The sequence below is a fragment of the Rhinatrema bivittatum genome, chromosome 1 (genome assembly GCF_901001135.1).
Source record: "Rhinatrema bivittatum chromosome 1, aRhiBiv1.1, whole genome shotgun sequence".
Classification (NCBI taxonomy): Eukaryota; Metazoa; Chordata; class Amphibia; order Gymnophiona; family Rhinatrematidae; genus Rhinatrema; species Rhinatrema bivittatum.
In genome coordinates, this window is record NC_042615.1 from 690,817,159 (window position 1) to 690,832,960 (window position 15,802).

The 15,802-nt window shown below is 42.9% G+C and overlaps 1 protein-coding gene across 3 annotated transcripts in view; it reads left to right on the plus strand.

Moving 5' to 3' along the window:
* Positions 1 to 15,802, plus strand: part of ANKDD1B (ankyrin repeat and death domain containing 1B) — a 90,585-nt gene that overhangs the window by 22,992 nt on the left and 51,791 nt on the right. For all 3 annotated transcript variants that reach the window (XM_029575194.1, XM_029575183.1, XM_029575186.1), the window contains 2 exons: positions 7,741 to 7,839; positions 14,451 to 14,549. In XM_029575194.1, the coding sequence (XP_029431054.1) occupies positions 7,741 to 7,839; positions 14,451 to 14,549 (198 nt within the window). The remainder of the gene's footprint in view (positions 1 to 7,740; positions 7,840 to 14,450; positions 14,550 to 15,802) is intronic.

Consider the following 15,802-nt stretch of genomic DNA (forward strand, 5'->3'; position numbering starts at 1 on the left):
GACATCCCTTCTTTGCAAAAGAGGATAAGCTGACGATATTTCTTAGGACAGCATTTGCTCATCTTCTGTTGAACAACACATTTTTTTTCTAAAATGCTTTCTGCTAAATTAATTTTCTTTACACTTGTCTGATGAGAACATCCTAGTCAGAAGCTTCTGGGGCTAGCACTGCTTATGCATTGCTGTAACATGCCCACTGTCTCATGTGATGTTGATAGGGATGGATTTGTCTATCAGGGCTTCAGGCATGCCCTGATAGGCTAGTTAAATTAGTCACATGATCAAAGGTGTAACCTCTACATTTGTTTACTGTGCCCCCACACTCTGAGCATAGAACAAAGGGCCAAGAGGAGCCGTCCCTGGAGCCCATCCTGTTGGCGGCTGATGGAGGAGAGGCTGCAGGTCACAGCCGGAGCCCAGGCTGGCAGGGCCAAAGAAGAAGAAAAAAAACTGGGCTACCTCTGTAGCCTAGGCCAGCAGTAGCTGAAGCCAGAGAAGAGAGGCCACTGGCAGCAGCCAGAGATACAAAAAAAAAAGAGTCCAGGGGTCACTGGCAGCTGAAGAAGCAGAAAAGGCACAGTTGTGTGTGAGAGAGGGAGCCTGCTTTTGTATGAGTGAGTAAGAGAGGGGCAGGGCTGGATTTAGGAATAGGCAACATAGGTATGTGCTTAGGGCACCAAATTTAGAAGGTGCCTGAAAATTAAGACTCCCGCCAATAACCCAGTCGGAAATTTTGATGGTTTTCAAGGAGTTTCCCCTAACTAAGGCACCAGGACTAGATGGATTTGGAACAGAATTTTATAAGATTCTTAAAAATAATGTAGTGATTCCCTTAAACATGTATAAATGTAGTCTGCACAATGGTGCTTTCAATTTTGATATGAATTGTGCCCTCATAACAGTATTCCCTAACCATGTAAAGATTTGACTCAACCGAGATCCTACCAACCTATATCTTTAATAGATGTGGACCTAAAGATCTTGTCCTCCACTGTGTGACCTGTTCAATAGATCCCTAGAAACAGGAGTGGTACCAAGAGATTGGAGAAGAGCGGTGGTGGTCCCGCTTCACAAGAGTGGGAACAGGGAGGAGGCTGGCAACTACAGACCGGTTAGCCTCACTTTGGTGGTGGGAAAAGTAATGGAGTCACTGCTGAAAGAGAGAATAGTGAACTATCTACAGTCAGGAGAATTAATGGACCAGAGGCAACATGGATTCACCAGGGGAAGATCCTGTCAGACAAATCTGATTGACTTTTTTGACTGGGTAACCAAGGAATTGGATCAAGGAAGAGCGCTCGATGTCATCTACTTGGATTTCAGCAAAGCTTTTGATACGGTTCCGCACAGGAGACTGGTGAATAAAACGAGAAGCTTAGGAGTGAGGGCCGAGGTGGTGACCTGGATTGCAAATTGGTTGACAGACAGAAGACAATGTGTGATGGTAAACGGAACTTTCTCTGAAGAGAGAGCGGTTTTAAGTGGTGTACCGCAAGGATCGGTTTTGGGACCGGTCCTGTTCAATATCTTTGTGTGCGACATTGCGGACGGGATAGAAGGTAAGGTTTGTCTTTTTGCGGATGACACTAAGATCTGCAACAGAGTGGACACGCCAGAAGGAGTGGAGAGAATGAGACGGGATTTAAGGAAACTGGAAGAGTGGTCGAAGATATGGCAGCTGAGATTCAATGCCAAGAAGTGCAAAGTCATGCATATGGGGAGTGGAAATCCGAATGAACGGTATTCGATGGGGGGGGGGGGGAAAGGCTGATGTGCACGGAGCAGGAGAGGGACCTTGGGGTGATAGTGTCTAATGATATGAAGTCTGCGAAACAATGTGACAAGGCGATAGCAAAAGCCAGAAGAATGCTGGGCTGCATAGAGAGAGGAATATCGAGTAAGAAAAGGGAAGTGATTATTCCCTTGTACAGGTCCTTGGTGAGGCCTCACCTGGAGTACTGTGTTCAGTTCTGGAGACCGTATCTACAAAGAGACAAAGACAAGATGGAAGCGGTACAGAGAAGGGCAACCAAGAAGGTGGAGGATCTTCATCGGATGACGTACGAGGAGAGATTGAAGAATCTAAATATGTACACCCTGGAGGAAAGGAGGAGCAGGGGTGATATGATTCAGACTTTCAGATACTTGAAAAACTTTAATGATCCAAAGACAACGACAAACCTTTTCAGACGGAAAAAAATCAGCAGAACCAGAGGTCACGAGCTGAGGCTCCGGGGAGGAAGACTAAGAACCAATGTCAGGAAGTATTTCTTCACGGAAAGGGTGGTGGATGCCTGGAATGCCCTTCCGGAGGACGTGGTGAAGTCTAAAACTGTGAAAGACTTCAAAGGGGCGTGGGATAAACACTGTGGATCCATCAAGTCTAGTGGGCATAAATATAGAGGAGGTGGTAAAACACTGCACGGAGCGGCAGTAGCCACAGAGGCATTCACGGAGTGGGATGCCAGTGGCGAGTAGTTGTTCCACCTTCAGGCAGCAAAATACTGCATGGAGCGGCAGTAGCCACAGAGGCATTCACAGAGCGGGATGCCAGTGGTTTGTGTTCCACCTTCACGGAGCGGAAGGTTGGAGGGCTGCCATCTCCAAAAAAACAAAAAACAAAAAAACCAAAACAAAAATACAAAAAACAAACAAGCAAAACAGAGGTGGGTAAGAGTATGGGGCAGGGGTGTGGCCGTTTATTGCGGCAGTTGCTACCCCTGATTGAGCTGGATGTTCATTGGGATGCAAATACGGCACTGCTCTCTGCATTAGTGGAGGGGTGGAAGGGAATTGGGGCCGGAGGGTGCTGGAAGCCAATAGTGACGGGGGAGGGGGAGAATAAAAGGGGTGGGGGGGAAGATAAAAAAAAAAAAATGGATAAACTGCGTAGCTTGCTGGGCAGACTGGATGGGCCTTTTGGTCTTCTTCTGCCGTCATTTCTATGTTTCTATGTTTCAATCGAGTTTTACAAATACTGGTGTCTGAGGATCAAACCGGATTGTGAGAGGTAGAAATAGTGTTAATAACTTACGCAAGCTGATTAAGTGCTCTGGTCTGGTACTGCTCTAAATCTGTCTGACCTGGTCATCAGCCTTGATCCGGAAAAAGCATTTGATAATGTGCAGTGATCATACATGTTCTGGCTGCCACAAAAATATGATCTTCCAGACACCTTTGTAAACTGGATACGTGCTCTGTATTTTGGCCCTGAAGCTAGCATAATGATTAATGGTGAAATCTCCAGTCCATTTCAACTAGAAGGAGGAATAAGACAAGGTTGTCCCCTTTCCTTGCTTTTGTATGTTTCCACAATAGAACCTTTGGTTATCAAAATTAGACAAACGGATATTAAAGGTTTTTGCTTGGGGTCTAGAGAATATAATTTGTTTGTTCGTAGATGACATGCTTTTTGTTTTTCACCAACCCCTCATGTTCACTTGGACACTGAATTTGATAGAACAGTTTGGTCTCATTGCAGGTTTAAAAATTAATCTTATAAAAGACGAGTTGAAACTGACTTGGCAAGGTACCTTTCCCCTCTCATGATCTGGAGCTTTCAAGTATCTAAGGGTCTGGATACCTCATGATTTGTCTCAGTTATACCAAATGAATATAACTAGAACAATAGAAAGTATGAAAGATCAATTGTTAGCATGGAAAAAGCTACCACTGTCACTAATGGGTAGATATGCATTGTTTAAAATGACCCTTCTGCCTAAACTATTTTATAAATTACAGATGCTTCCCATTTGGATGAAGCAAAAGGATGTAAAGCAGTTACGACAGATGGTTACACATTTTATTTGGAGGGGAAAGGTGCCTAGATTAAGTTATGTCAGTCTCATGGGATCTAAAAAATATGTAGGTCTTCAACTTCCTCATTTCCGGATGTATAACATGGCCTGCCAACTATGCTTCTGTGGGGAATGGTACTCGCACCATTACAAATGTGAAGTTCCCCACCTTATCTCAGAAGTTACCAGCCGCCCATACTCAGAAATGAATGTACTTCATATGAAGGGCTCAGTCCTACAAAGTAATTTGCACTCCCATATTTTAATCAGGATGGTCTTACTGGCATGGCATTTTTTCCTGCAAGGAATGGAATATAAATCCTCGTGCCACAGAATTACTGGAATTAGTTGGTAATCTTGAATTCATCCCTGGTGTTGAAAACCCAATATTTAAGCAATGGAAAAAGCAAGGTCTGGTTGCAATAGGACATTCTTTATTATAAAGAAAATGAAACCTTTCTCTCTTTTGAACATCTGAAGAGTACATACCAATTGAATATTAAACAGTTTTACATATATTTGCAGAGCAGATATTGCATACAAAAAATAGCCTTGCAAATTGTACACATATTCGCACAGGATTCAATGGTAACAGTGTTAAAAAAATTAATGCATAATAATACATTATCCTTTTGGTACAAACTCAGGTATGCTAAAGAAAATGTAGAGATTTTGAAGTCTTTGGTGCAATCTTGGACAACATTTTTAGAAATGCAGATAACAGAAAAAAGTTATTTTGGTTTCTCTAGATGATGCATTCACTACCACCATTGATGCTAAACTTCAAAGATTTTTTTTTTTTGTTTAAGAACTTACCCGCTCGATGGATCAGATGTAAGTTCCGCACGCCGGCCGGCTTCCGGCGGGCGCTTCCCCAGGACAGCCCCTGATCCTTTTACAGAGCCCAGCATTTCCGCGCGTGGCTGGGCCGTGTGCACGCCGAGCGCATTTTAGAAATGGCGCGGAAATGCTAGGCTCTGTAAAAGGGGGCGGGGGCTGGCCGGAACAACGCCATTAGACGCTGTCCCGGGGAAGTGGAAGCAGGCCAGCGCATAGAACTTACCTCTGCTCCATCCAGCGGGTAAGGTCTTAAAAAAAATCTAGGGTAGTTAGGGTAGGTTTGGGGTCAGGGAGGAGAGGGGAAAAGGGAGGAAGGCTAGGTAGGGGGATAGGAAAGTTCCCTCCCAGTCCGCTCATAATTGGAGTGAACTGGGAGGGAATTGGGGTAGGCCTACTTTTGTCGCTGCACAGTTTTTATAAACATTCCCCCCCCCCCCCCGCTCGAGTCATGACATGCTTGTGTCAATACAAAATCGGGGCACGCGGGTATCGTATTTTATAACATTCGCGTGGCGACACATGCATGTTATAAAATCGGTGAGTCCATGTGCGCACAGCTCTTTGAAAATCTACTTTTAAATGCTTTTAGATGGGGTAAAAGCATACAAAATGAAAGGGAGGGACACGGATGAGTGTATCAAATGTTGTACAGACAAAGGAATGTTGATCCATAACTTTATATTGTGCACAAAGCTAGTTCCTTTTTGGTCAGTGGTGCTGGATTTTGTTGAAGCGGTGGCACATCACAAACCCCCTTTTGTGGGAAATGTTTGCTATTAGGTTCTTTATCTTGGATTCCATCCATATTGTGATTTTGCTAGCTAAATCATGCATCTTATTTTATTGGATTAAAGCAGAAAGTCCTAGTGCTCAGAAGTGGCATCAAAAACTAGCAGACTGGATGGAAGGTATCGGATGAATATATAGTCTTATGGGAAAGAACCTATCAGCTGCTTCTTGATCCCTTAGGAGGAATCCAATAGCTTCTGGTTATTCTACTCAGTGGACAGAAAAGTCAGGATCTTCCCACTCATATTCACTGACCCACAGATAGTGATGCTGGAATAGTGGCAAAGGTGATTGCCATAATCAGATCTGGTTTTCTATGACTGAATAGTGTGAATGAAGTTTTGTGTGTGTATAAAATGGAAACATATAAAATGCATATATGATTCACTTAATTTTCCTGTGGACAGAATCAATGTCAATTCAGATTTACATATAAGAATATACTAATTAAGCTGGTCGATTTTAAAAGTAGCACATGGTTCCCGGTGCACGCACATGGACGTGCCGATTTTATAACATGCGTGTGTCCCGGCCCGCCTTCCGCCCCTCCCCACCAGAAAATGCCCCCCTGGCCAGTCTCTTTCTTCTGGACTGGCACTTTGGCGCATATTGGGGGTTATGTGCATGGCCGGGCCCTTTGAAAAACACATGTGGCACACGCAGGGCCCAGCCACGTGTGTAACCCCCGATTGTTACGCGCACGGGCCTTTTAAAACTGTCTTGGATCTGTATAATCTGCTCAGGGGATATTAGCTAGAGATGTGCATAGTTTTTTGTGTTCGTGTCGTTCTTCGTTTTTCGGCCGCCATGGAAAATGTCGTTTTTTTTCGGTTCGGGTCTTTTTTTTCGCGAAAAATCGATTTTTAGTTAGTGCGCGCTAACTCCCAGTTAGTGCGCGCTAACTCCCCGTTAGTGCGCGCTAACTCCTGTTAGTGCGCACTAACAAAAACCGTTAGATTTTGTTAGTTTTTGTTACTTTTTGTTAGTTTTTGTTAGTGCGCACTAACAGGACAGCGCGCACTAACGAGGAGTTAGCGCGCACTGACTCCCGTTAGTGCGCACTAATCGGAAAAACGAATTTTTGCGAAAAAACAGGAAAATCCTGATTTTTTTCGGGCTCCCTGAAACATGCCGAATTGGACAATTTCGTTGCAATTTTCCAATTCAGCAAAAACGAATGCACATCTCTAATATTAGCTATTGTATCTGGAAGCCATTATTATTTTTAGGTTGAATAATGTTGTACAGTGTAGTGCAAACACTTATGTCTAAATCTCCACTCAAAGGGGTTGTTCCACTTTGTAATCCAAAATATCCATTCAACCCCCTTTATCCCGATTTATTCACACAAATGTACTTCTATGGGATCCTGATTTTTTTTCTTTCTATTTTACTATGTATTTTGTTATATTTACCCCACCACTTCGTGATTTTATTATTTTTCTAAAAAATGTTTAAAGATGGAGGTGAATGTCTCATTCAATGACTCACTCAATTAACTTCAAATCCATTAAGTTAATGTTGGTCCAAATCATATATTGTAATCATTGACATTCCACCCTACCATCCTCCTTTTTATTCAAAAATCTAAAAATCCCATTTATTTCTTTTAACTTTATTTCAATCTAGCAAAATGCTTAGTTAAACTTCTTAAATTTGTTTCCCGTCATTTACTTAACTTAGTGCTGTATCATTTCTGTTCAATGTCCTCCCTACAAGGCCTTGTTTCGAAACATCCAAGTTTCTTCTTCAGGGGAGATAATGATACGATGTCCCGCCTTCAAATGTTCTCTTGCACTGCGACTTCCCATAGAAGTACATTTGTGTGAATAAACTGGGATAAAGGGGGTTGAATGGATATTTTGTGTTATACAGTGTAGTGCAGCATTTGCTTTATAACTTTCTCTGAATCATCGTGTGTGATAAGTAATTAGAACATTGAGTTTTATGGACCTTTTGCTTTTCCTTCAAACTAACACTAGTTCCAATATATATTTTTGATGTACGGTATCTATTTTTAAATACTTTCTACAGGACACTTAGTTTGCTTGTCATCCTTTGACCCAGAAAATCTTTGAACAAGTGTGTGTATACATAGCTTTGTGTGTGAATAGGTGCATGAATATATTTACTCTTTGTATACTGAAAGCTTTAAGGCAGCAGGAAACCAGGAAGGTCTTTCACGGCTCTTGAGCTAACAGCTGTTTTTAATCTGCTGCATTGTTTTTTTTAAATTTTGCTGATTTTTATTAGCTATGACACCTGAGCAAAGGAACATCAGAACTAAATCTTACTTCTGATTCCTCTTTTTCAGAAAGGTAAAAAGCCGTTTCATCTTGCTGCTGAACATGGCCACATTCAGACAGTAAACAATCTCATTTCACTGAAGCTTTTCACCTTAGAAAAAGACAAGGTAACCCTACATTTTGGCAAGTCACCATAGTAAGCAGGGCGGAATAATAGTCAACAGCTGTTAACATAGAAGAAAGTGAAGGTGATAGACGTGCAAATTAAATTGGAAGCAACTCGGACAGTAATGATGTCAAGTACATAGTACCGGGGATGGGGAGAAGCTCAACAGATTCACTTGTCCATTTGATATGACATTTTAATTCTGTTCTCCACATACACAAAGAATCATAATTTTAATCGTGGGGATTATTTTTCTACTTATGTTTATTCATCTGGCAGAAATGCATTGACCCTGTTTCAGAAAGGCATTACAGGGTTATGATTTCTTAACACTGATGTCCTCAGGAAGGAGACAGAGTTTGGGAAGGATCCAGTGACCACCAGCATCTGGCTCATAGGTTCTTGGGTTATTAAGGTGGCCCTTTGCAGGCCACTGTAGGATATTCTGTGTTTCCGCTCTAAGCATTTTCCAGCAGGGGAGGGTTCAGTGGAAGGTTGGTAAGGTGAGAGTTACTAGTGAACCGTGGGAGGTTTTTTTTTCCTAGGGGATAGGATTCATGAGTACTATAAAAGGTGCTTTCTATGAGGCACAAAGGGGAGAAGTGACCAGAGAGGCTGCAGGAGTTAGAAGGGTCCTGTCCAAGAAGCTGGAAGTGGGAAATTGTTGAAAGCTGAGGAGTTGGGACATCGGCAGCTCAGCATACAAAGAAGAAGGGTTGAAGTGTGGATCCTAGAAGCTGTTGGAAGAGCTGGGGAGTGATTCCTGCCAGGATTCGACTGAAAGCCAGCCAGAAGGACAAGGACTCTGAGAGCTAAGGTGTTTCTGTCCTGTCTGGGGAAGCCTCAGTTGGAGAAGGTTGTGAAAATACAACGGGAACTGCAAGTTATGTTTTTCTTTTAGAGGGTCTGGAGGAGGCTCAAAGACCTTGCTGAGAGTTTGCACCCAGAGAACTTAGCCTAAAACCCTTGGGTTTCTGTGAATAAGGGGCTTGAGCACGTGAACTGTTTTGGGAGATCATCTTGCTCTTGGACCATATGCTTTTGTATTATTATTTTCTACCTCTCATTTGGATTGTGATAATTTTTGGACTTAGAATAATTTTTTTATTTACTTTGGAACAACAATTCTGGTGTGGAAGTGCAGGGTTGCTCTTGAGTTGAGTACAAGTCTCCTCTTGGCTCTCTCAGCTTTTGCTGGTCCCAAATGGACTGAACTCTGGTTTTCATCTGTTCCGGGGCTACAGAAGGGTCTTTTATGAACCCTGCATCTGTGAAAGGTGACCCTGATAAAAAGGGGGGGGGAGGGGAGGGGCGGGGGTCACATCAACAAATGTTTCAAAGTTTTTCATAACTGAGAAACTGACACCATGCTTTGAAACTGGAATTGAAAAACCAGGACTGACCCAACTGTTCCTTATGACCTGGAATCAGATGGTCACTATAGGGAGGGGGAGATTTGTATTACAATTATTTTTTGGGCCTAGCAGATTCCTGATCCTTTGGACCTGCAGCTCAATTGAAAATGGACTCTAGAGCTATAGCACCGTGAGCCTTCATTGATGACTACCTAGTAATGATCTCCCCACTTTTATAACCCATCTAACCCAGCCATCGCAGTGATAGCCCCCAGCCAGAGGCCACAGACCACGGCTCCCTCTGGAATCCAGCATGGGCGCATCTCATGTCCAACCAAAACTCTCATTGTTGATCAGTATCCGAGATTCCCTCCTGCCTCTGCAGCATCCCCACCCCTTGCTGGCCCAGGGATCAGAAACCAGGGCTAGGAACCTAATCTGGGTCTTCTGCATAGCAGAACTACCGCCGAACTACCAAACCAGTCGTGGAATGTTAAAAGGATGGTCCATTCCTGCCACTTCTCACGGTCTGAAGAAGCATTGCTTGTGTTTATTCTTGAAGATGTTTCTTGCTTACTTTATTTACACCTCCACAAAGATAAGGCATATTACTGATTGAACAGGGATTTATTAAAAGATTTTGGAGTGGGGGAGAGAAGGGTGCATGTGGAGGTGCATTTGTGTTGGGCAGTGGAGAGCAAGGAGGACAAAGGTTTCAGGGTAAGGTTTACAGTGCTGACAGGAATTGTAAAAGAGTTAGCAAGGTGCAAAGCATTTCATGCTGAATTTTTTCTTGGGTGCCCTTAAATAAAAAGACGTCACTCATGTTAAAGAAAAATATGTAAGGGTGTGTTTCTACACTCACCACCTAGTCATGAAGATATCCACCTTTAGACAATCATCTTAGCTAATATCATGGTCAGGCCCTGAGGGCAGGGTGAGCCAAGCACTCCTCTTAGGCCAGTTAAAGATCAGTATTTTGTAGCCCTTCTGAAAGCCATGTAATGACTTTTCCCCACTATATTTTTGGCCTGGCTACCTGCCTTCCCTTCTGTTCCATGTCCTTTAAGTGAAGGGGAACAGGACGGGGTAAGCTGAAGTGCCAGGGAGTTCTATTCATAGCTTCTAATTACTTTTCTCCTGTTAAGTCTCCTTTCCATTCTTAGCCCAGCTATTATAGCAATTGAAACTCCTCCTCTGTGGGATGCACTGAATAAAGGGGGTCACATAGTTCCCCCAAGTACTTCCTCAGAGTCCCGGAGTTCTCTCACACGAGATCCTTTGGGTCCCCGGGGTTCATCCGGAAGAGGCTGGGGAGGATTAGCCTCCTGGACCCTTAGTGCCGTGGTTTGTAACAAATCTTTCCCCCACTTGCTCTCTCTCCAGACACAGTCACTGATCCGTGTATACTCACAATATGTGGCATCAGTAACTGGAGTCGCACCCAATAAGGCTGCAGGGAGGCAGAGGATTTATTTTATTTAAAAACCTTTGTTACCTGCCTATATCAGAACCACTGTGCTAGGTGGTTTACAACATTTATAAAATACTATAAGGCAATCACATGATCAAAGTAAAATGCATCATAAACAACTTTAAAATACACAATCATAATATTAAAATACACGATCGTTTTACTGAAAAGCTTCCTGAAAAAGGTGAGCTTTCAATTGTTTTCTAAAAACAGAAAAATCATTTATGAAATACAGGGAAGCAGGTAATTGGTTGCACAAGGCAGGGCCTATAAGTGAAAAGGCCTGTGACTTTGTAACTTATAAATGACTGTCTTTTGATAGGTGGGATAGCCAAAAATTCTTTGTCCTGAGAGCAGAGTGACCTTGTTGGTAAATATGGTTTTAACAATTTAGCCAAATAATTCAGACCATGCATATTGAGGGATTTAAAGACACAACATTTTAAATTTAATTCACTGCTTCAATGAAAGCCAATGAAGTTGGTACAGCAGTGGTGTAACATTCCCAAGGGGCACTGCGCATCACTAACTGGATGGCTGAATTTTGTTAAATTTGCAATGCCTGAACATGTATAAGGTGTTATGAACCGGAGAGTGGTCCCTTGTTCTGAGGTAGAGTCTGCGCTGCCGAGAAGGAAGAAAACCCTTGTCGGTCTCTACCGTCAGATGGCGAGGCCTGTTGAAGATGATGAGAGGACGACTTCACCCTGGAAGCTCGTGATCCCCCCAGGAGGAGCCCGTAGGGACCCGGCCGCTGGGACTTAGGCGACTCCCTGAAGAATGAAGATGGTCTGGATGCAGGCGCCTCCTGCAGGTCGTGGGTTCCAGATGGCTGGCGCCTCCAGCAGGTCGTGAGAAGTCTGGGAGTATAGCAGAAGAATAGTCCTAATCCAGTCCAAGGGTCGAAGTCCAGAGGAGGGTCGAAAGCTGGTCCAGAAGCAGGCGGGAGAATGGTCCGAAGCTGATCCAGGAGCAGAGAAGGAGAAGGGTCCAGAGCCAGTCCAAGTCGATACCAGAATACACCACCACCAGTCCGAGGTCAGGGGTCCAAGAGTCAATCCAACAGGAAGAAGCAGAAGCGGGATGAAGCACGGAACCAGGAACACCAAACTCAGGAACAGAGCACAGACCTCAATACCAAGGCAAGGTCTGAGGAGCAGACCTTGCCTTTACATACAGAAACCTGGAGGAGGTGCTTCAGAAGGGAGCCACAACACTTCCTGTCGTGGCCCCTTTAAATCCTGTCTTCAGCCGCACGCGCGGCCCTAGTGCAGCAGAGAAGGGGGCGGAGTCACAGCATGGAGCAGAGCCCCGCGGCCGGCCAAGCAGCAGCCCAGGCCATGCAGAGAATGTCGTTGGAGGCTCCCTGCTCCTGCAGGAGCCTCAGCAGAGACCCGACGCCGCGGGTAAGTGCTAGGTCCCGGCCGTGGACCGCTGCGGCCGGCGGCCATGACAGTCGGCCCCGGTCGTGGACTGCCGTGGCTGGCGGTCATAACATAAGATATTATAGTAATCCATTGTGGTAGATACTAAGGTCTGAACATTGTCCTGAAATCACTGCTATCCAGTACACAACGAAAATGCTGAAGAATTCGCAATCTAAAATATCCAGTTTTTAGGACTGATTATATCGGTGGCCTATAATAAAGAAGGATATCAAAAAAGAAGCCAATATTTCTGACAATGTCTTTGACCTGGATATTGTTACCTTTCACTACTATGGGAAAATGACTTGCATTTGGAGGAATGGCAAACGACCGATGAAAACATAACGCAGTGGTCTTACTAAAGTTCAATAACAATTTATTAATAAACATCCATGAATTGATGGTAGTGAGACAAACTGAAATATGGTTTAATTCAATGGTTGATGAACATCTCATGGGAAAATAGTTGGATATTGTCCGTGTAAACACGGAACTCTATCCCAAGTTGTTCAATCAGAACACACAATGGTTGGATAGAAACATTAAGTAAGACTGCAGATAGAATCGATCCTTATGCAACCCCATGTTTTTGTTTAAATTAATTAGAAGAAGCATTCTCAAACATTTACTTTTTGCTCTCTTTAAAACAAGCAAGAAGAGAACCATTGGTGGGCTGTCCCTACAATACCTAAGGCACATAAACGATGTATTCAGATAGCATGATTAATGATATCGTATGCTGCCGCGATGTCTAAAATGATGCATGATATTATTTTTATCTCACACTTTCTGCAAAAAATTCACGGAAACTAATAAGGATATTATTGGTGATCAAAAAGTCATTAAATTGAGTATATACAACTTTTTCCAATAACTTTCCCAATGTGGTGAGATTAGAAATAGATCTAAAACTGCTTGGACTGTCCATAATCCTTTGATCTTTCTTTAATATAAGTCACATCAGTACTGCTTTAGGGTTGAGACAACTTGTCCTTCAGATCAATGATGACAGTGTTTCTTTAAAATCATCTCTTAAGTAAATTACAGATGGAGGACAAGGGTCCAGGCTATTAAACAAATTCCTCAACTCAGTGTTAAAACTTTCAGTTTTGGACCAGCTCGCCTTCAAAATGGACTCATTGATACAATTCCTCATCTGGACCTACTGATGTGACATGAGATTGAATGACAACTGGCTGGTCAGATATGTGTGCTATTTGGATCGAATTAGCTTTTTCAGATAAACCATCAATTTGATCTAAGCAGAAATCAGCATAATCCTGTTGACTAAAATAGTCTGCCAATTTGTATAGTCATGTTCCTGGAATACCGACAAAAGAATTTAAATACCTTCTGTGGACAATTCAGAGCTTCATTTCTTCGACATTGGAAAAATTGTTTCTGAGTAGTTTCAAAGGTGATTTTATATTCTGGATGCAATGTTATGGAATAGACTTAGTTTTTGGGTACTTGCCAGGTTCTTATGGCCTGGATTGGCCACTGTTGGAAACAGGATGCTGGGCCTGATGGACCCTTGGTCTGACCCAGTATGGAATGTTCTTATGGTCTTGCAGGGGCGTGTACTCTGGATTTAAGCATAGAAAACATGATTTGTGCACATAAAATAGGATTTTGTTGTGTGGTCTGACCCAGTATGGCATTTTCTTATGTTCTTACTTATGGGCCGATACAGTAAAAATCGTGGGAGAGTGGGCAAGTGCCCGCTCTCCCGGCGCGCACACAGGCCACTCTCCTGTGCGCGCGATTCAGTAAGTCAATTTATTTAAATTAGGGCCCGCAGTAAAAAGAGGCGCTAGGGACACTAGCGCGTCCCTAGCACCTCTTTGTTGGTAGGAGTGGTGGCTGTCAGCGAGTTTGACAGCTGAAATTCAATTTTGTCTGCGTCGGTTCTCAAACCCGCTGACAGCCACGGGTTCGGAAATCGGATGTCGGCAAAATTGAGTGTCCGGTTTTCAACCCGCGAGCCACTGGCCCATTTTAAATTTTTTTATTTTTATTTTTAGTTATTTTGAACTTTTGGGACCTCCGACTTAATATCACCATGATATTAAGTCGGAGGGTGCACAGAAAAGCACCATTTAATAATGGTAAACTTGGAAGGTTCTTTGCATATTTCACCTTTTTGTGTTATTGTGGTGGTTTATTTTATGCTAGTTTTGTTGTACCCACCTCAAATTATGGATGAATGAAGATATACCTTTTTTTAAATAAATAAAATAGCTAATGCTTCTTTGCATTTCTGCCATCTTCCCCTCTCCTTTCCTCCCACAGCATAGTTCTGTTGTACATACATATATATATATATATAACTCAACCTCTGTATGCTCATTTGAAGGAGGGAAACACAGCTCTACATCTAGCTGCTAAAAATGGCCATAGTGAAGTTGTGGAAACGCTGATAAATCGTTGGGATGAAGTAGATAAAACGAATGAGGTGAGTGCATCCAGAAGAGATCATTGCATGGATAAAAATTAATAAGCAATAACCACAACTAGAACAGTTGAGAAGTGCAAGGTTACAGGAAAAGTAATTACTTTGATCACTGATGTACAGGTGGTTGGAATGGTAGTGCACTGGTAGTACAGAACCTCAGCAGTTATTGTGTTTCAAAAAAAAAATTACTGCTCAATGTTACCTAGTCTAAACCATACACTTTAAAGAATGAGCTCCTTTCTGTTGCTTCTTACCTAGTCTGGAACATAGGCATTATCTGTAGAAGTCAGAGAAATCAACAAGACTCAATGGTTTTTACTCACATTGCTGCTCCTCCACCCTCCCTCTCTTCAAGTCTCTTGTATTGTTGGTCTTATTGGAGTGACCCAAGATGGGCTTCTAGAGCATACTTTCATAGAGGCCTGCTTTCCTGTGGTTTCACAGGAGCAGGTTTTAATTTGGATGCCCAGCTTATTTGTGTCTAGAATTGTCAAAATGCTATAAATATAGCAGAAATAGCACCCACGATAAAAAAGCAGGTGGTGTTAGGCTAATTTCCCTGCTCCCACATTGCATAGGTAATTTCTACAAGCTGTGATAAATTTATCACATCAGTGCTAATTTTCACACTTCTGTAGAGACAAATATGTACCTTTGCTATTTATACCACTGTAAGAGGGGGCACTTTTAACTCAGGGTGGGTTGGGGGGGGGGGGGGTGAGGGCAGTTTTATATATACAGTCAGAAGTATGAATAGCAAAGTTGATGTCAGTGAAGATTTTCAGTCATTTGGAGCAATGAAAGGTAAAAGAGGAGTTGATTTGTATAATGTATTCTCTACCTAGCTTGATTACAGCTAGGTAGAGAGTACATTGTACAAATCAACTCCTCACTGATGTCAACTTTGCTGTTTGTACCTCTGACTGTGTATGTAAAACTGCCCCCTCCCAACATACCCCATCCCGAGTTAAAAGTGCCCCCTCTTAAGGTGGTATAAATAGCAAAGGTACATATTGGTCTTTATAAGGGTTCTCTCCCTTCCCTTCTCCCTGTCTCATCATGTATCATCACCCTGTTTACCAAGATTCACTAAATTCACTGAGACTGCTGGACCCTGGTAAATTTAACAGCTTGTAAAAGGAGGTGGTAAATAACATGCCAAAAGGCCTGACATGCTAACATTTAACACAGGTCTCAAGACCTCAAACCTCTGATCCCATATCATTCTACCACCCACCCTGTAAAACTAACAT